Source organism: Lonchura striata, chromosome 1 (assembly GCF_046129695.1).
Source record: "Lonchura striata isolate bLonStr1 chromosome 1, bLonStr1.mat, whole genome shotgun sequence".
Taxonomy (NCBI): Eukaryota; Metazoa; Chordata; class Aves; order Passeriformes; family Estrildidae; genus Lonchura; species Lonchura striata.
Window position 1 is genome coordinate 666,734 of NC_134603.1, and position 18,130 is coordinate 684,863.

At 65.0% G+C, this 18,130-nt stretch overlaps 1 protein-coding gene across 1 annotated transcript in view; it reads right to left on the bottom strand.

Annotated features, from left to right (window-relative positions):
* PLEC (plectin) overlaps positions 1-18,130 on the bottom strand; it is an 83,846-nt gene that overhangs the window by 36,653 nt on the left and 29,063 nt on the right. Inside the window, exons 11-33 of the mRNA XM_077781463.1 lie at positions 17,996-18,115; positions 16,438-16,533; positions 15,940-16,067; positions 15,342-15,435; positions 15,103-15,257; positions 14,367-14,679; positions 13,820-13,897; positions 13,284-13,445; positions 11,482-11,586; positions 11,079-11,174; positions 10,879-11,004; positions 10,143-10,295; positions 9,635-9,789; positions 9,439-9,565; positions 9,176-9,359; positions 8,192-8,349; positions 7,581-7,759; positions 6,864-7,002; positions 6,427-6,783; positions 5,743-5,826; positions 5,516-5,620; positions 5,230-5,328; positions 400-3,780 (exon numbers count right to left, since the gene is read on the bottom strand). Of these exons, the coding sequence (XP_077637589.1) occupies positions 400-3,780; positions 5,230-5,328; positions 5,516-5,620; positions 5,743-5,826; positions 6,427-6,783; positions 6,864-7,002; positions 7,581-7,759; positions 8,192-8,349; positions 9,176-9,359; positions 9,439-9,565; positions 9,635-9,789; positions 10,143-10,295; positions 10,879-11,004; positions 11,079-11,174; positions 11,482-11,586; positions 13,284-13,445; positions 13,820-13,897; positions 14,367-14,679; positions 15,103-15,257; positions 15,342-15,435; positions 15,940-16,067; positions 16,438-16,533; positions 17,996-18,115 (6,594 nt within the window). The remainder of the gene's footprint in view (positions 1-399; positions 3,781-5,229; positions 5,329-5,515; positions 5,621-5,742; positions 5,827-6,426; positions 6,784-6,863; positions 7,003-7,580; positions 7,760-8,191; positions 8,350-9,175; positions 9,360-9,438; positions 9,566-9,634; positions 9,790-10,142; positions 10,296-10,878; positions 11,005-11,078; positions 11,175-11,481; positions 11,587-13,283; positions 13,446-13,819; positions 13,898-14,366; positions 14,680-15,102; positions 15,258-15,341; positions 15,436-15,939; positions 16,068-16,437; positions 16,534-17,995; positions 18,116-18,130) is intronic.

The following is an 18,130-nucleotide window of genomic DNA, read 5'->3' on the forward strand; positions in this document are numbered from 1 at the left end:
AGGTAAGAGTTAAGGAGCAGAGCCGGGGTTAAGGAGCCACACACAACATGGGGCAGGATGAGCAGGGGAAGGACACAAGGGAAGCCCCAGCACTGAGGCTGGGAGCTGGGCACAGAGAGGAACACGGCAGGACGTGCCACAGGGTGGAAGAGCCAGCCCAGTCGGTGTGGATCCCACCTCCATGGCTCCAGGGGTTCTGGGTCCTGCTCCGACGCTGCCTGAAGGGTTTGCTCCACCACCTCCAACTTTATGTACATCCCTGACCTGCACAGGGGGTCCAGCCCCACCATCCCCAGTGATGGTCCTTGAGGACTGGCCCAGGGATGGTGTGGGCTGGCTGGGAAAAGGGACAGCCTCCCTGTGTACCACCACCACTAAGGGGGACCCACAGCCCAGTACCTCCTCTGCCTTTTGCTGCAGCAGTGCTGCCTCCTGTTTCAGCTTCTCCTTCTCCTTCTCCAGGTCAGCGATGGCCTTCCTAAGCTTTTCTGCATCCTCATCGCTCTGGTGCCGTTGGATCTCCAGGGTGTGCACCATCGTCATCTTCTCCTGTGTGGCCAGCTCAGTCTCATGCAGCCTCTCACTGATCTCCTCCGCCTGCTTCTTGAACCGCTTGGCTTCCTCCTCAGCCTTGGCCTGGGCCATGCTCATCTCCGCCACTTGCAGCTTGAGGCGCTCAGCCTCAGCCGTGATGTCCAGCTGCCGCCGGCGCTCAGCCTCCAGCGTCTTCTGGAAGCCCTCGGTCTCCTCAGCCAGGCGCTGCTGCATCTGCTCCTTGTCCTCCTGCAGCTTCTTGGCATGTTCCTGTGCCAAATCCTTCTGCTTCTGCAGCATTTCAGCCTCAGCCCGCAGCCGCGTGGCCTCCTGCACCGCCTGCATCTTCTCCTTCAGCATCTTCTCTGCCAGCGCCCGCTGCTGCGCCAGGTCGTCCTCAGCCAGCTGCCGCATGCGGGCGGCCTCCTGAGCCTCCACGCTCAACCGGGCCACCTCCTCTGCCACCTGCTTCATCTTCTCTGCCTCCTCTGCCAGGAACTTCTGCGTGTTGTCCTTGTCCTTGAGGATCAGCGCCTTGTTCTCCTCCTCGATGCGGCTCTTCAGCTTGGCCAGCTCCTCCATCTGCACCCGGACCTTGAAGAGTTCCTCCTCCACTTGGGCCTTCTGCCGGACGGCGTCTGTCACCTCCTCCTTCAGCCGCTGCAGCTCCTCATCCAGGATGCCCTTCTGGTGGTCGGTCTCATCCAGCTGCAACTTCACCTTGGTCAGCTCCTGCTCCACCTGCGCCTTCTGCCGCAGTGTCTGCTCGGCAAACTTCTTGTGCTTCTCCATCTCGGCATCGGCCAGCTGCTTCTGCCGCAGGGCCGCCTGCTCTGCCTGCGCCCGTTTTGCTGCCTCCAGCTCGGCCTCCTTCCGCAGTTTCTCTGCGTCCGCCTGTGCCTGTGCCTTGGCCTGCGCCTCCTCCTCTGCCCGCTGCTTCAGCCGCTCAGCCTCCTCCACGCGCTGCCGGGACAAGCTGGCGTCCTGCTCAGCCTTGCCACGGGCAAACTCAGCTTCCTCCGCCGCCCGCCGGGCCCGCTCCGCCTCCTCGCGCAGCCGGTCCAGGAGGCTCTGCTCCTGCTGGCGTGTCTGCAGCAGCTCCTGCTCCTTCTGCTGCACGGCAGCCAGGTGCGCCTTCTCCTCCGCTGCAATCCGCTTCTGCGCCGCCTCCCGTGCCAGCTGGATCTGCCGCTCTGACTCCTTCTCCGCCAGTTCCTTCTGCCGCCGCGCTTCCTCCACCATGGCCCGCAGCCGCTCCACCTCCTCCAGGGCCAGGCGCCGCTGCCGCCCGGCCTCCTCCTCGGCCGCCAGGATGGCCTGCACCTTCTCTTCGGCCTCGCGCCGGCGGCCCTCCTCCTCCAGTGCCAGCGCCCGCTGCCGCTCAGCCTCCCGCTCCGCCTGCTCCCGGCTGCGCTGCACCTCCTCTGCCTCCCCACGGATGCGGTTCAGCTCCCGCTCCAGCTCGCTCTTGCCAGCTGAGGCCCTCTCAAAGCTGGCCTTGAGGGCGCGGATCTCCTCCTCCACCTGTCGCCGCTGCCGCAGCGTATCCTCCACAAGCCCCTTCTGCCTCTCCAGCTCGCTCTCTGAGGAGCGTTTCAGCAGGGCAATCTTCTCCTCAATGTCCTGCTTGTGTTGGGCCGCCTGCTCCTCCAGCAGCTTGCGCTGGTAGGCCTCATCCTCCGCCAGCCGCCGCAGCCGCTCATTCTCCGCCTCTTTCTCCTTCAGCGCGATCTCTGCCTCCGCCTTTAGCCGTGAGGCCTCGTTGATGGCTGCCAGCTTCTCCTTCAGGATGCGCTCAGCCTCGGCCCGTTGCCGGCTGGCCTCCTCCTCCGCCAGCTGCCGCTGCCGCTTGGCCTCCTCGGAGAGGGCGCGCAGGCGGGCGGCCTCCTCGGCCAGCTCCCGCAGCTTGTTGGCCTCCGCCTCCAGCCGCTGCTTGGACTTCTCGCTGCTGGAGCGTGACTCCTCCTCTGTCTTGGCCTTGCTCTCCAGCAGGACCTCCATCTCTGCCCGCAGCTTGGCCAGCTCCTCCTCCAGCTCTTTCCTCCTCTGGATGGCCTCGTTTACCTCGCCCTTCAGCCGCGAGAGCTCTTCCTCCAGGAGCAAGCGCTGCTGCTCCCCATTCTCCATCTCCGCCTTCAGCCGGATCAGCTCCTGCTCTGCCGCCAGCTTCTGCTGGGCTGTGCCCTCTGCCAGCTCCCGCTGCTTTTCCAGCTCCTCCTCCGCCAGCTCCTTCTGCCGTACGGCCACCTCCTCTGCCTTGGCGCGCTTGCGGGCCTCGCGCTCTGCATCCTCTTTCTGCTTCTCGGCCTCCTCCTGTGCCAGTGACTTCTTGTGGGCCACTTCTTCGGCCTGCAACCGCAGGCGCAGCGCCTCGTTGGCCTTCTGCCGCCAGCGCTCCAGCTCCTTCTCAGCCTCCTCCCGCGAGCGCTCGGCCTCCAGCTGCTGCCTCTTCAGCCGCTCAGCCTCCTCCTGCAGCTGGGCCACCACATCGTGCTCCTGCTGCAGTGACAGCTCCAGCTGCGCTGTCTTCTCGGCGAAAGAGAGCCTCTTGCTCTGCAGCTCGGCCTCAGCGCTGCGCTGGGCCACCTCCTGGGCCACCTGGATCTGCCGGTCCTTCTCAGCCTCTGCCTGCCGCATGCGTCGCTCAGCCTCCTCCGCCTGCAGCCGCAGCTGCTCCAGGTCTGCCACCGCCTTCTGCTTCTCCCGTGCTGCTTCGCGCTCAGCCTGCACCTTGCGCTTCAGCTCCTCCTCCGCCTCCCGCTTCTTCTGGCTCTCCTCCTTCACCTGCCGGCGCAGACGCTCGGCCTCCTCCTGTGCCTGCCGCTTTTGCCGCTCGGCATCTTCGGCACGTGCCCGCAGCTCCTGCAGCTCTGTCTCTGCGCTCTCCCGCTGCTTCTCGGTGCTCTCCAGCTGCAGGCGGATGAGGCGGATCTCCTCCTCCACTTTCTTGCGGTTGTATTCAGCCTCCTCGATCAGCTTCACCTTGGACTTGATCTGGTGGTCCGAGTTCTGCCGCAGCTGCATCAGCTCCTGCTGGATGTTCTGCTTCTGCTGCTCGGCATCCACGGCCACCACCTCCCGCCGGGTGACCTCCTCCTGCATGCGGAGCTGCAGCTCCCGCGCCTCCGCCTCCGCCTGCGCCTTGGCTTTGGCGTGGGCCTCGGCCAGCTGCCGCTGCTTCTCCAGCTGCGCCTCCACCTCCGCCAGCCGCTTCCTCTCCTCCTCTTTCAGCTTCTCGGCGGCTTTCTGGAGGGGAAAGAGGGTGCAGGGGACAGAAAGGGGAGAGAGAGACAAATCACAAGGGATGCGATCGCGCCGTGGAATCGATGCTGGCCCAGCCGCACACTGCCGAGACAGCCGAGGGTGGCAGATGCGCGTGGAATGGCTTCGGCCCCTGGGCCACCGCACGAGCCAGTGACGCCAGCTTCCAGAAGATGTGTGGCACGACAGGGGACACATGACAGCACAGGCAGACAGGCAACAGGAGCCAGACAGCAGCGCAGGAAGCCACGTTCCAGAGAGAAGGGACAGAGAGCGAGCGGAGCCCAAGCGATGAAGACGATGCGAGCAGCGTGCACATCACCACCCTGGCTCCCCCTGCGAGGGGCCCGGCATAGACAGCCCCTGCCGTGGGGAAAGGAGAGAGACGGCCGGAGCACTGGGAGCAGAAGAGAGGGGAGCAGTGCAAGGGCGGCGCCAGCAGAGCCTTCCCTGCAGGGAAAGCCTCAACAGGAGAGAGCAGTTCAGCTGGTTCAAACCCCTCCCAGCCCTCTCCAGGCACCTGGGAGCAGGGTCTGCCAAAGGGCCAACGCAACTGGCGCCCGGCTTGCGGCCGTGCCGCGGCACGCGCAACACATGCACTGTGAGCGAGGCGGCCGCACGCTCCGCAGGGCCCGGACACAGGCAGCGCATGCAGGGGAGCCAGATCCCACACCAGAGCCCGGTCCTGGAGGAGCACAGACGTAGAGGAGGGCCAGGAGGAAAGGGTGAGCCGTGGGGGAGGCGGAGGGTGCCGCGGGGAGAAGGCATGCGCAGAGTGAGTACCTGGTGCACGGCTGCCAGAGTCATCCTGGTTTTTTACCCTCCATTAGATCCCCACCAACACAAATATTCCCCAAGAAAAAGCACTGGCAAAGCAGCTCCAAGGGCAGAAATCAAGAGTTAGAGAGGTTACCCCGCGCCAGACCCCGCGGGCCAGCGCCCAGCACAGCAGCATGCACAGGCAGGTGCTGACTGCACTACGTGTATCTGGGAAGTGCCTCCTACCACCAGTCACACCAGAGCCCCCGGTGCCCAGAGCCAGCTTGGCTCGGAGACCTGCTGGACACAGAGCCAGCAGCCTTGCTCCCAGGAGCCCAGCAGGGAGCAGGAGCTAGAGGCTGTGGGCCAGTATTAGTTATAGGTCTGGAGCCACAGCCATGGGCCAGTATTAGTTATGGGTCTGGAACCACAGCCATGGGCCACTGTTAGTGATGGGGCCGGGACTGGAGTCACAGCCATGGGCCAGGGTTAGTGATGGGGCTGGAGTCACAGCCTGGCGTTAGTGGTGGGGCCAGAGTCATGGACGTGAGCTACCATCAGTGATAGGGCTGGAGTCATGGCTGTGGGCTGGTGTTAGTGATGGGGCCAGAGACCCCGTGAACTGCGTTCCTTTTGGTTATACAGCTGGCCATGCCGCCCTGCACCGCTCCCTACCTCCTCGTCCTCCAGCCGCCGCAGGGTCTCGGTGATGAACTTGATGTACTGGGTGGTGAGCGTGGTCAGCTCACTGTACTGCGTCCGCAGGTCCACGTACTGTGGAGACAGTGGGTCAGCACGAGAGAGGGGAGCTTGCCCATGGCCCACCGGGTACCCCAGCAGTCATGGGGCTGCATGGAGGCACAACCACGTGCCACACCCCCAAACCCACCCCTTCAGTGAGCAGCTACGCCCCAGGAGCTGCAGGACACCCAGGGCAGCGGCAGTGAGACCCCTCCCTCACCTCCTGGATGATGCTGTCAGACGCCGACTGCACTTTGGGCTTCTTGGCTGGGGACGCCACCGGCTCCACCTGTGCCTTGAAGCTCACCAGCTGCAGCTCGTAGTCCTGATGAGGAGAGGGTGATCAAAGCTCTGCTACATGGGACGAGCCCCCTGGCCACAGGGCTGTGAGCCCACACCCTGCAGGACACTGCGCTGCCTCCCCAGCCTCCCGGGCAGTGGGCCCACCTTGATGGCATCGATGTACTGCTTGGCATAGCGCTGGCACTCCTCCACCTTCTCCTTGTGCTGCTCACACTCCTCCAGCAGTTTCTGCAGAGACATGTGGGGGTGAGCCTGTGCACCCCATGGCCACCCCAAGAGCACACCTCACCCCACCTTGGCCAGGGTTGGCCCAGAGCACCCCTTGCCCTGCCATGGCTGGGAATGGCTGGGAGCACCCCTCAACCTGCTGCAGCCAAAAATGGTCAGGAGCACCCCCATCCCACTGGGGATGGCTAAGAGCACCCACCACATGACATGGCCAGGGATGGTCCCCCTCCTGCTGCAGCCATCCAAGAGCAACACTCAACGTGCCATGGCTGGACACGGCCAGGCACTCCCCTCACTCTGCCACAGAGAGAGATGGGCAGATCTGCACTCTGCTGGGGATGGCCAGCTGAATCCCTTGCCATGCCACAGCCAGGGATAGCTGAGGGCACTCCTCATCCTGCTGGGGAATGCCCAGGAGCATCCCTCAGCCTGCTGGGGATGGCCAGGAGCACCCCTCACCCCATTGGGGATGGCCAGGAGCACCCCTCACCCTGCTGGGGATGGCCAGGAGCACCCCTCACCCCATTAGGGATGGCCAGGAGCACCCCTCACCCTGCTGGGGATGGCCAGGAGCACCCCTTGCCCCACGGCCAGCCCTACCTTCTCCTGCAGCAGCTGCTCACGCACAGCCCTGCTGTCGGTGATGGGCACGGCCTGGATGGCCTCCTGGCGCTGCCGGGCATCGCGGATCCACTGGCGCAGCGCGTCGCAGCTCTGCCGGTAGTAGCCCAGCTGGCGGCCCAGCTGGTCCAGCTCGCGCTGGCGCAGGTCAGCCTGGCCCAGCACGGCCTGCCAGCGCTCCAGCAGCTGCTGCACCCGCTCCCGGTACCGCTCCAGGTCCACGTCCCGCTCGCTGTGGCCGCGGACCATCCGCTCGTTGACGTCCTTGGCCTTGCCGAGGTCCGTCTCCAGCGTGCTGAAGAAGGGCTGGTGCCCCTCGGCCTCTGCCCGCAGCCGCTGTGGCAGATGGGCACCGGTCAGGGCCGGTGTCCCCGGCCACCCCCGGCTCCCCTTGGCACCCCCAGAGCCCCTGGCACCTTAAGCTCAGCCTTGCTGGCCTCCAGCTCAGCCAGGTCGGCCGGCACCGCCTGCACGTCCTTCAGCTGCTCCTCGTACTTGCGGAGCAGCTCCTCAGCCCCCTGCGTGCTCCGGATCACCAGCCCGATGGTCTTCAGCCTGCGGCAGAGGGACGGGAGCGGGACGGGTTAGCCAGGGTCAGGATGGGAGCGGGCAGCTCAGCAAGAGCAGCACTGCCGACCCAGGAGGGAAAGAAAGGGGAAAAAAGGGGAGAAGGAAAAAAAGAGAAAAAGGAAAAAAAAGAGAAAAAGGAAAAAAAAAAGGGAAAAAGAAAAAGGAAATAAAGGAGGAAAGGAAAAAAAGGGGAAAAGGAAAATAAGGGGGGAAAGGAAAAAAGAGAAAAAGGTAAAAAGGGGAAAACAGGAAGAACAGGGGGAAAGGGAAAAAAGGGGATAAGGGAAAAAAGGGAAAAAGGAAAAAAGGGAAAAGGAAAAAAAGGGGGAAAGGAAAAAAAGGGGAAATAAAGGGGAAAAGGGAAAAAAAAGTGAAAAGGAAAAAAAGGGAAAAGGAAAAAAAAAAAGGATAAAGGAAAAAAAAGGGGAAATAAAGGGGAAAGGAAAAGAGAAGAGGGAAGGAAAAGAAAGGGAAAGGCATGCTGCCTCTCCCCAGGGCCTCCCAACTGGCCAGGCTCGTTTCCAGCCCACGGGCCGTTGAGTGAGGTGCCAGGGCTCACTCACTTCTCCAGGTAGATGCTGGAGAGGCTGTAGACCTGCTCCATCTTCCGCAGGGTGACCTCCAGCTCGGAGCGCAGGACGGGGGCTGAGCCCGCCTGCTCCGGCTGCGCCAGCACCTGCTCCGTCTTCTCGCTGACTTTGGCCAGGTTCTTCTGGATGCCCTCCAGCTCCAGGTGTGTTTGCTGCAGGGAAGGAGTCCCTCAGTCCTTCTGCCTGCAGGTCAGGGCCAGCCCCCCACCAAATGTTCTCCCTGTTGTGGACCCCAGGAGAGGAACAGGGAGAGGCTCTGCAGCCCATCGGTGCAAGTGGACCGGGAAGGTTTAGGAGGGATATTGGGAAAACTCCTCCTGGAAAGGGCTGTCCAGCCCTGGCACAGCTGCCCAGGGCAGGGCTGGAGTGCCACTCCCGGGGAGATTTCACAGCCTGTGGCTCACTTGGGGACATGTCGGGGTGGCCTTGGCAGTGCCAGGAGACCGGGTGGACTCAATGGGCTCTGAGGGCTTTTGCAACCCAAACCATTCCCCCAGGCCCATCCTGGGGCACTGAGCTCCCCATCTGTGCACGCTACACGTGTCACAGGCGTGTCACAGGCGTGTCACGGGCGTGTCACACACCTGCTGCTCAGCCTGGCGCTGGGCGCACTCGCGCAGGGGGTCGGCCTTGAGGGGCAGGCGCAGGCGATGCACGGTGCGGCTCTCGCAGCTCTCCAGCTGCAGCCGGATGTCCTTCAGCTGCGAGATGTAGCTCCTGCACAGAGACTCGTCCTGCTCTCCTGCAGGGACAGGGACAGGGGGCGGCTCAGGGCCCTGGGACACCACGGGGACACCGCGGGGACCCGCGGTGACACCAGGATGGCTCTGCAGCATGGGGACACACAGCAGGGAGAGGGGACACGGGGATGGCTCAGCAGCATGGGGACACCCTGGGTACCCACAGAAGGGAGAGGGGACACGGGAATGGCTCAGCAGCATGGGGACCCACAGCAGGGAGAGGGGACACGGGGATGGCTCAGCACCATGGGGACCCACAGCAGGGAGAGGGGACACGGGGATGGCTCAGCAGCATGGGGACCCAGAGCAGGGAGAGGGGACACAGGGATGTCCTGGGGACACCCTGGGTACCCACAGAAAGGAGAGGGGACACGGGGATGGCTCAGCAGCATGGGGACCCACAGCAGGGACAGGGGACATGGGGATGGCTCAGCACCATGGGGACACCCTGGGAACCCACAGCAGGGAGAGGGGACACAGGGATGGCTCAGCACCATGGGGACACCCTGGGGACCCACAGGAGGGAGAGGGGACACAGGGATGGCTCAGCAGCATGGGGACACCCTGGGGACCCACAGGAGGGAGAGGGGACATGGGGATGAGTCAGACGGTGGGGACAACACGGGGACCCATGGTGGGAAAGGAAGGATGCAGGGATGGCTCAGCACCCTGGGGACACCCCGGGAGCCAGGGTGAGGAAGGGGGAGACTGGGACAGCTCAGCAGCATGGCAATACCCAGGGACACCACGGGGACCTGCGGGTGCTCAGCACCTGGGGAAACCCTGGGGCCCCCCACCCTTCGAAGGAGGCAGGGAGGGAACACCCACCTTTCTCCTGGCTACGCAGCAGCAGCTCGTATTTGTGAGTGCAGGCATTGTAGTCGCGCTCCACCTGCAGCCGGTCATCGGGCTGGAAGCTCTGGGAGTCCTGGCTGTCCCGCAGGAACTCCTGGTAGTGGCTCTCCAGGCTGGACAGGACCTGGCGCACCTCCTCGGCTGACAGCGTGCGGAACTGGGGGGGACAGGGCCACGTCAGCCCCTGCTGGGACCCCCGGGACCCCCCTGCCGCTGTGGGACCCCCAGGAACTCACCGTGATGTGCGTCCAGGACTGGATCTGCTGGATGTCCCGGATCAGGTACTGCCAGGCGCGGAGGCTGCGCAGGTCCTGGTGCAGCTGCTGCCACAGCCCCAGCAGCTGCTGGTGGGTGCTCTCCAGCCTGTGGGGACGTGGAGTTAGAGGGGGGACGCAGGGGAGCCCGGGTGGGGTGCAGGGTCACTGTGCCCACCTGTGCACGGCGTCCAGAGCCTCCTTGTTGGGGGGTGGCAGGAGGAAGCAGACCGAGGGCACGACGGCCTCGCTGCCGGCGGCGCTCAGCACCCGCCACTGCTGCGGCTGCGCGTGGTTCACCAGGGCACAGGTGTCGTTCTTGTGCACCGTCACCTGCGGGGCAGGGGGTCAGGGTGGGGTGCGAGCCCTTGTGTCCGTCTGTGCCTCTCCCCTATTCCCCAGTGTCCCCCCATATTCCCGTGTGGGACTGCTGTGGTCTCAGTCTGGGTGGGGAACCCCTTGAGTCCCCTCACGGGGCTGGGGCAGCGTGAGAGAAGGGTGGGAGGTCCCCCATGTGTCCCCTTGTCCCCCAGGGTGGTGTCAGACCAGAGGGGGGTTCCTCCTGTGTCCCCTCATGGGGCTGGGGCAGCATCAGAGTGGGCTGCTGGACCCACCATGTGTCCCCACATTGCCCCACATCCCCCCCAGGGGGACCAACCCTAGTCCAGCCCTCGCGTCCCCCACACCTCCATTTGCTTGTAGTCGCAGACGGCCTGGATGGGGGGACGGCCCTGCAGGGGGGTCGAGGGGCTGCGCGGCTTCAGCTGCACGATGGTCCTGGCACGGCGGGAGAGACCCCCCAGCTGCGCCCCCAGCTCCGCCAGCTGCTCCTTCTGCTCCTGTGGGGGCAGGGTTGGGGCACCTCAGGATTTGGGGTGTCCCATGGTGTTGAGTGGCATCAGAACTTTAGGGAGATACCAGGTTTTTTTGAGAGCTCAGTACTATCAGGATGTCCCAAAGGTTTTGGGAGCTCTTGGGATTTTGGGGGGGGTCCCAGGAGTTCAGGGAGGAGTCAGGAATATGAGGCAGAGGGGGTCACCCCGGTCTGTTCCAGCAATGGACGTGTTGAGGTCACTGGCGTGGCTGCAGTGGGGGTGACACCCCAGCACTCTGCAGCTGGACACCCCAAGGGCTGCTGGGGGACTCTGATTTTGGGGATCATCCTGGGGTTGTGAGCCCCGCTGCGGGGGGCTGTCACCTCAGATTGCCAGGGAATGGGGTCACCCTGCACGTGGGGTCAGCCTGGGGTTGCCATGGGGCTGGGGATGCCCTGAGGATCTTGGGGGGGATCCGCTTGGGCTGCCCCCCTGGGCTCCCACTTGCCCTCGCTACAAGGTCATGCAGCAGGGTCACCCTGGGGGTCACTCTGGAGGTCTCCCGGGGGTCTGGGGGTCTCCCTGGGGGTCTCAGGAGTGCCCTCACCGCCAGATCCTGCAGCAGGTCCTCAAGGCGTGTGGCCGTGGTGCCGCGGTCGCAGCTGAACTTGCGCCGCATCGTCTCCTCCGTCTTTCGCAGCAGCTCCTCGGCCTCCCGCACCTCGGCGAAGAACTGGGGGGCCGGGGCTCAGCACCGGGGTCACGCCCTCCCTCCCACCCCCTGCCCCTCCCCGGCACCCCCCGTACCTGGAAGTAGTTGCTGTTCTCCTTCAGGTGGGTCTCGATGCAGCAGCAGAGCTGCAGCATCCAGCTCCACTGGGTCTGCAGCGCTGCCAGGAACGCCTGGGGGCAGCGGGGGGGACAGCGGGGCTGGCACCGAGAGCACTGGCACAGGCACGGGTGCGCACGCCCGCACGTGACCTGCACCCACACCTGCACCCACATGTGACCTGCACCTGCACCCACACCTGCACCTGCACCCACACCTGCACTGCTACAGGCTGCCATGCCAATGACCCCAAGTGCTCACTGCACCCCAAACCAGCAACCACCAGTGCCCGCTGCACCCACACCAGTGACCCCCAGTGCTCACTGCACCCACACCAGTGACCCCCAGTGCCCCACCATGTGCCCCCAGCCCCACGCCCACCTCCAGTGTCTGCGCCCCGGGGTGCTCCTCACGCAGCAGCCGCTCCCCCGAGCTCCGCAGCTCCTGGATCCGCCGCTCCCGCAGCTCCAGCTCCCGCATCAGCGCCTGGGCCGGGGGTTCACACGTGTGTAAGCCCAGGGTGGGGTTCAGGGCTCACACACGCGTGTAGGACCCGGGGTTTCAGGGCTCACACACATGTGTAGGATATGGGGGGGTTCAGGGCTCACACACATGTGTAGGACCTGGGGGTTCAGGGCTCACACACGTGTGTAAGCCCAGGGTGGGGTTCAGGGCTCACACACATGTGTAGGACCCGGGGTTTCAGGGCTCACACACATGTGTAGGACCTGGGGGTTCAGGGCTCACACACATGTGCACAGCTCTGTGTGTAGGGTTACATCTGGGGCTGTGTGTGCAAGGGGGGGTCTGGGGGTGCTCAGAGGGTTATGGGGGTTCTGGGTCTGGGGGGAACACGGGTGCTCAGTGCTGCAGAGCAGAGAGGGGACCACGTGACACAGCCATGTCCGTGTGTGGGGATGGCACACGTGTGTGTGGTCATGGGTGTGTCCACGTGCAGCAGCTGTGTCCTCCTTGCGTGTCTGCCCACGTGCATGTCCATGTCCATGTCCACACCCATCCCTGCACCCATGTCCATGTGCACATGTTTGCGTCTGTGCCCATCCCTGTGTCCGTATCGTGTACATGCCCATCCCTGTGTCCACGTTACGTGCATGCCCATCCCCATGTCTGTCCCTGTGTCCATGCCCATCCCTATGTCCATATGCTGTTCATGCCCATCCCCAGGTCCATGTCCATGTCCACACCCATCCCTGTGCCCATGTCACATTCATGCCCATCTCTGTGTCCATGCCCACCCCTGTGTCTATATCATGTCCATGCCCATCACCATGTCCTGTCCATGCCCATCCCTGTGCCCATATCATGTCCATGCCCATCCCCATGTCTGTGCCTGGGTTTGTGCCCCCGTGTCCATGTTGTGTCCATGCCCATCCCTGTGTCCATGTTGTGTCTGTGCCCATCTCCATGTCTGTGCCTGGGTCTGTGCCCATCCCCATGCCCATCCCTGTGTCCATGTTGTGTCTGTGCCCATCTCCATGTCTGTGCCTGGGTCTGTGCCCATCCCCATGCCCATCCCTGTGTCCTTGTTTTGTCCATGCCCATCCCCGTGTCCATGTTGTGTCCATGCCCATCCCCATGTCTGTGCCCATCCCCATGCCCATCCCTGTGTCCATGTTGTGTCTGTGCCCACCCCTGTGTCCATGTTGTGTCCGTGCCCATCCCTGTGTCCATGTTGTGTCTGTGCCCATCCCCGTGTCTCTGCCTGGGTCTGTGCCCATCCCCATGCCCATCCCTGTGTCCATGTTGTGTCTGTGCCCATCTCCATGTCTGTGCCTGGGTCTGTGCCCATCCCCATGCCCATCCCCGTGTCCTTGTTTTGTCCGTGCCCATCCCCGTGTCCATGTTGTGTCCGTGCCCATCCCCGTGTCCATGTTGTGTCTGTGCCCATCCCTGTGTCCATGTTGTGTCCGTGCCCATCCCCGTGTCTGTGCCTGGGTCTGTGCCCATCCCCATGCCCATCCCTGTGTCCATGTTGTGTCTGTGCCCATCCCCATGTCCATGTTGTGTCCATGCCCATCCCTGTGCCCATATTGTGTCTGTGCCCATCCCCGTGTCTGTGCCTGGGTCTGTGCCCATCCCCATGCCCATCCCTGTGTCCATGTTGTGTCCGTGCCCATCCCCGTGTCCATGCCCATGCCCATCGCCACCCGCCATGCCCGTACCGAGTAACTCTCCTTCTTGGCAGCCATGGCGGGGTTGTTGTGGCTCCAGTCGAAGGCCACCTCCTCCTCCTCGCGCTCGCTCAGCCACAGCAGCTCTTTGGTGGCGGCGCTGACGAAGCCATGGAGACTCTCCAGGTGCCGCAGCCGCGACTTGGAGGAGTTCTGAGGAGGCACAGGGGGTGGGGTTTGCAGCTCCTCGCCCTGCACGGCCTCATCCCTGCAGGGCTGCCCCCTGCACACCCTCTGTCCCCCCTTATCCTCCTCCCCACGTCCCCCCCAAGTCCTGCATCCTCCTGCCCCACATCTCCCCATCCTCCTCCCCACAGCCCCCCCAACACTCACCCCCGGCACAACCCCCCCCACCATTGTCCCCATTTCTGTCATACCCTCCTCCAGCAGCTCTCTCCCATGTCACCCACCCCGCCAGGTCCCCCCATCTCACACCCCACCATCAAGGCCCCCTCATGGCACACACCCGCTCCCCAGCAGGTCCCACCATGTCTGTCCCCCATTCCCGCCCACCCCTCCGGCCTCACCAGCAGCTTGGCGTACTGCAGCTCCAGCTTGCCCAGGCACTCCCGGTACGCGCTGCTGGGGCCGGGGGACAGCTGGGCCTGCAGGAGACACCGTCAGCCCCAGGACCCCCACCCCGGCTGCCCCACAAGGGGAGCGACAGCGGGGACTCCTGGGGAGGGCAGTGGAGGGGCCACACCAGGGCTGCAGGGGCTGTGGGGGATGCCCTCGGGGCACAGTGCCCCCCACCCTCCCAGGGCACCTCAGCCCCCAGAACAAGAGCACAGAGGCTGTGGGGGCTGGGATGGGCTGCAATCCCCAAACCACCCCCCCACCAGGCTGTGCACAGCCCCAGGAGCAGAGGTGGGTGAGCCCTGGGGGCCTTGGGGAGCAGAAAGAGGGGTGGCCATGGTGCTTCAGGGACCCCGAGGCACAGAGCACAGGCAGCCCCACAGGAAACGCTCAGGAGCAGGGGAGGGGACAGCACTTGGGGGGACCCCTTGAAGCAGAGTGGAAACAGCCCCAGAGGATCCCCAGGACTCAGGGGTCGCCAGCGCCCAGGGGTCTCACCTCATCAGCCCGTGCCCGCTCCACCTTGGCACGGAACTCCTCGATGGCGCGGTGCAGCCCACGGTGGGCGCCCAGGTGGGTCTCCACGGTGGGCAGGTCCGCGCCCCACTCGGCCGTGGCCACTCGCCGCTGGTTCTCCTCCACCCAGGCCAGCAGCTCCTGCAGGTACCGCAGCGGAGCCTCGTCCGGCTCGGGCCGCCGCTGCGCCGGTGTCACCGACACGGCTGTCACCGCCGTCACCGGCGCCCCCGACTTGAGCCGCAGGTTGTACTCGGTGCAGATGGACACCAGGCGCTCGTGCAGGCGGTACACGCTGCGGGGAGGGAGGTGTCAGTCGGGCACAAGGGCCGTGGGGACTTCGGGGGCAGGAGGAGCTTTGGGGTGCACAGGGGTTGCAAGGGGGTACAGCAAACATGGGGACTTTGGGGACACGAGAGGCTTTGGGGGCATGAGGAGCTTTGGGGTGTACAGGGGTCACAGGGGGCTTTTGGGGAGAGTATGGGGGGCTTTGAGGGGTACAGGGGACATGGGGGGCAGGGGTGTCAGAGGAGGCTTTGGAGGGTTTTGGGGGACATAGAGGTGGCTGGGGTGCAGGGAGCATGGGGGACATGGGGGACATGAAGGGCTTCGAGGGGCAGGAATAACAAGGAGGACATGGGGGGCAGGAAGGACAAGGAGAGCTCTGGGGGGACAGGGCCACGGGGACAAGCCGTGGGGACCCCTGCAGCGCCCGTACCGACGGTACATCTGCTCGCCCTGGGGGTGCCGCCCATCCTTGAGGGTCTGGACATCGTTGAAGAGCAGCCGGATCATGGCATCCGCCTTGTCCAGGTCCCTCTCCACCTCTGCCGCCTTCTGCGGCGCCTTCCCAGCCGCCAGCAGCCGCACGTCCTGCGGGGGCAGGGACGGTAAGGGCAGGGCCATGGCCGGGGCTGGTGCCACCAGTCCCCCCGCCCCGGTGCCACCGGCACTCACTGCCTGGAGCAGAGCATCCGCCTGGTTCAGCTGCTCCTCACACAGCCCTGACTCCATCTGCAGCTTGGTGACCACGCGCTGCAGCCGCTCCAGCCTGCGGGGACACGGGGAGGACACAGAGGGACACGGTCAGCAGAGATCAGCTCCCGATCAGCTGTGCTGGCCATGCACAGCATGGGTCCTGTGCCACGCTGCACCCTGCTCCCACATCCTGCTCCCAGTCCCCATCTTCCTTTTCCCATCCCCATCCCACTTCCAACCTCAATCCCAATCCCCTACACCCCATTCCACTTCAATCCCCATCCTGCCCCCCCATCCCATTCCCAAAAGCCCCCACCCCCATCCCACCCCCCATCCCCCCCATCCCCAGTCCCTGATCCTGCCCCCATCCCTCTCGTGCCGTGCCGTGCCGTGCCGTGCCGGGCCGTGCCGGGCCGGGCCGTGGAGGTTTCCCAGCAGGAGCGGTGACTCACAGCCCTGTGGTTCCCCCTCGGGGGGGCCGGCACACCCCACCCCGGCCCAGCCCCGCGGTTTGGCAGCGGGAGGGGGGTGTGGGTGCCAGCGCGGCCCTGCCCGCCCCCCGGCCCCCCCTACTCGCCTCTCAAACTCTGCCCGCAGCAGCTTCTCCCGCTCCAGCACAGCGACGTGCAGCCGCCCCCACTCCTTCTCCACGTCCAGTGGGTGGTACCCGGGGGGCACCTTCAGCTGTCCCGACTGCACCGCGCCCTGCACGCCCCAGAATGTCACACACTGCCCCAAGGGGCGTGCCGGGCACTGCCGCAGCGCCCTGGCACCATCATCCCCCTGGGACCCACCCCACACCCCCAGGACCCCTGACACCCCGGGACCCACAGCCCCTGGCACCATCATCCCCCTGGGACCCACCCAGAGCCCCTCAAGGCCCCCAGGACCATCATCCCCTTGGGATACATCCCCAGCTTCTCGAGACCCCTGACCACTGGGACCCCCACACCTCAAGACCTGAAGTCCCCAGGGTCTTCCCCTCAGGCCCCCCCACACCTTGGGATCCCAAGCTCCCAGAACCGTAACCCCACAGGACCCCACCTCCAAGCCCCACCCCAGCCTTGGCCGGTACCTCCAGCGCCTGGAAGATGGCTTTGGAGCGGTTCTTGTCGGCCTCCCGAGCCGGCAGCTCCGTCTCCTTGAACTTGAGGAACTGGCGCCAGAGGATCTGCCGGGGAGGGGGGCACAGCTGAGCGGGGACCCCCAGCTGCTGCTGCCCCCTCCCCAAGCATCCGCCCTCCCCGCCCTGCAATTTTCCATCTGTGCAGAGCCGGCGGGAAGGAAGTGGCCGCGCTGGGCTTTGCCAGCGGTGACTCACAGCAGAGCCAGGAGGGTGAGTCAGAGGGGCCCCCCCTTGGGGCACCCGGCTCTGTCACAGCTCCGAGCCCCCAAACCCTGCAGACCCCCAGACTGGCACCGGAGAGGGCTCCGTGCCACAGCCGCACCCGGTCTCAGGGTGACACAGCTCAGCTGGCCGTGTGCTGCCACGGGGGCTGCCACACTGGGTGGGAGCCACCCACGGCGGGGCTGCCGGCTGGCTGGCACCCCTCACTGGGCACGAGCCACCCACAGGGGGGCCACAGGCCAGCTAGGATTCTGCCACACACTGCCTCGGCTACCAGTGGCTCCCGGGGCTGGTCATCCCTGTGGCAGCACCATGATCCCCGTGCCCATGGCAGGCCAGCAGCATTGTCCCTGTCCCTGTGCCCATCTCTGTGCCCATGGCAGGCCAGCAGCACTGTCCCTGTCTCTGTGCCCATCTCTGTGCCCATGGCAGGCTATCAGCACTGTCCCTGTCCCTGTGCCCATCCCTGTGCCCATGGCAGGCCAGCATCACTGTCCCTGTCTCTGTGCCCATCCCTGTGCCCATGGCAGGCCAGCATCACTGTCCCTGTCTCTGTGCCCATCTCTGTGCCCATGGCAGGCTATCAGCACTGTCCCTGTCTCTGTGCCCATCCCTGTGCCCATGGCAGGCCATCAGCATTGTCCCTGTCCCTTGTGCCAATACCTATGCCCATTCCAGGGCAGCAGCACTGTCCCTGTCCCTGTGCCTATCTCTGTGCCCATGCCAGGCCATCAGCACTGTCCCTGTCTTTCTGCATCCCTGTGCCCTGGCAGGGCAGCAGCACTGTCCCTGTCCCTGTGCCCATCCCATGCCCATGGCAGGCCAGCAGCACTGTCCCTGTCCCTGTGCCCATCCCATGCCCATGGCAGGCCAGCAGCACTGTCCCTGTCCCTGTGCCCATCCCATGCCCATGGCAGGCCAGCAGCACTGTCCCTGTCCCTGTGCCCATGCCAGGCCATCAGCACTGTCCCTGTCCCTTGTGCCCATCCCATGCCCATGCCAGGCCAGCACCGTCCCTGTCCCTGTCCCTGTGCCCATCGCTGTGCCCATGCCAGGCCATCAGCACTGTCCCTGTCCCTGTGCCCATCCCCATGCCCATGGCAGACTATCACCACTGTCCCTGTCTCTTGTGCCCATGCCATGCCCATTCCAGGCCAGCAGCACTGTCCCTGTCCCTGTGCCCATGCCAGGCCATCAGCACTGTCCCTGTCTTTGTGCATCCCTGTGCCCATGCCAGGCCAGCACCGTCCCTGTCCCCGCTGCCAGCCCGTGCCGGTGGCCTCACCTCGATCTCCTCGTAGCTGGCAGGGAGGCGACGCTCCTCGAAGAGCGCCGAGTGCTGCTGGCTCCACTGCAGCAGCCCCGTCACCACCTCGTAGTACTCCTGCCAGCGCAGCTGCAGCTCCTGGGGAGGGGGACA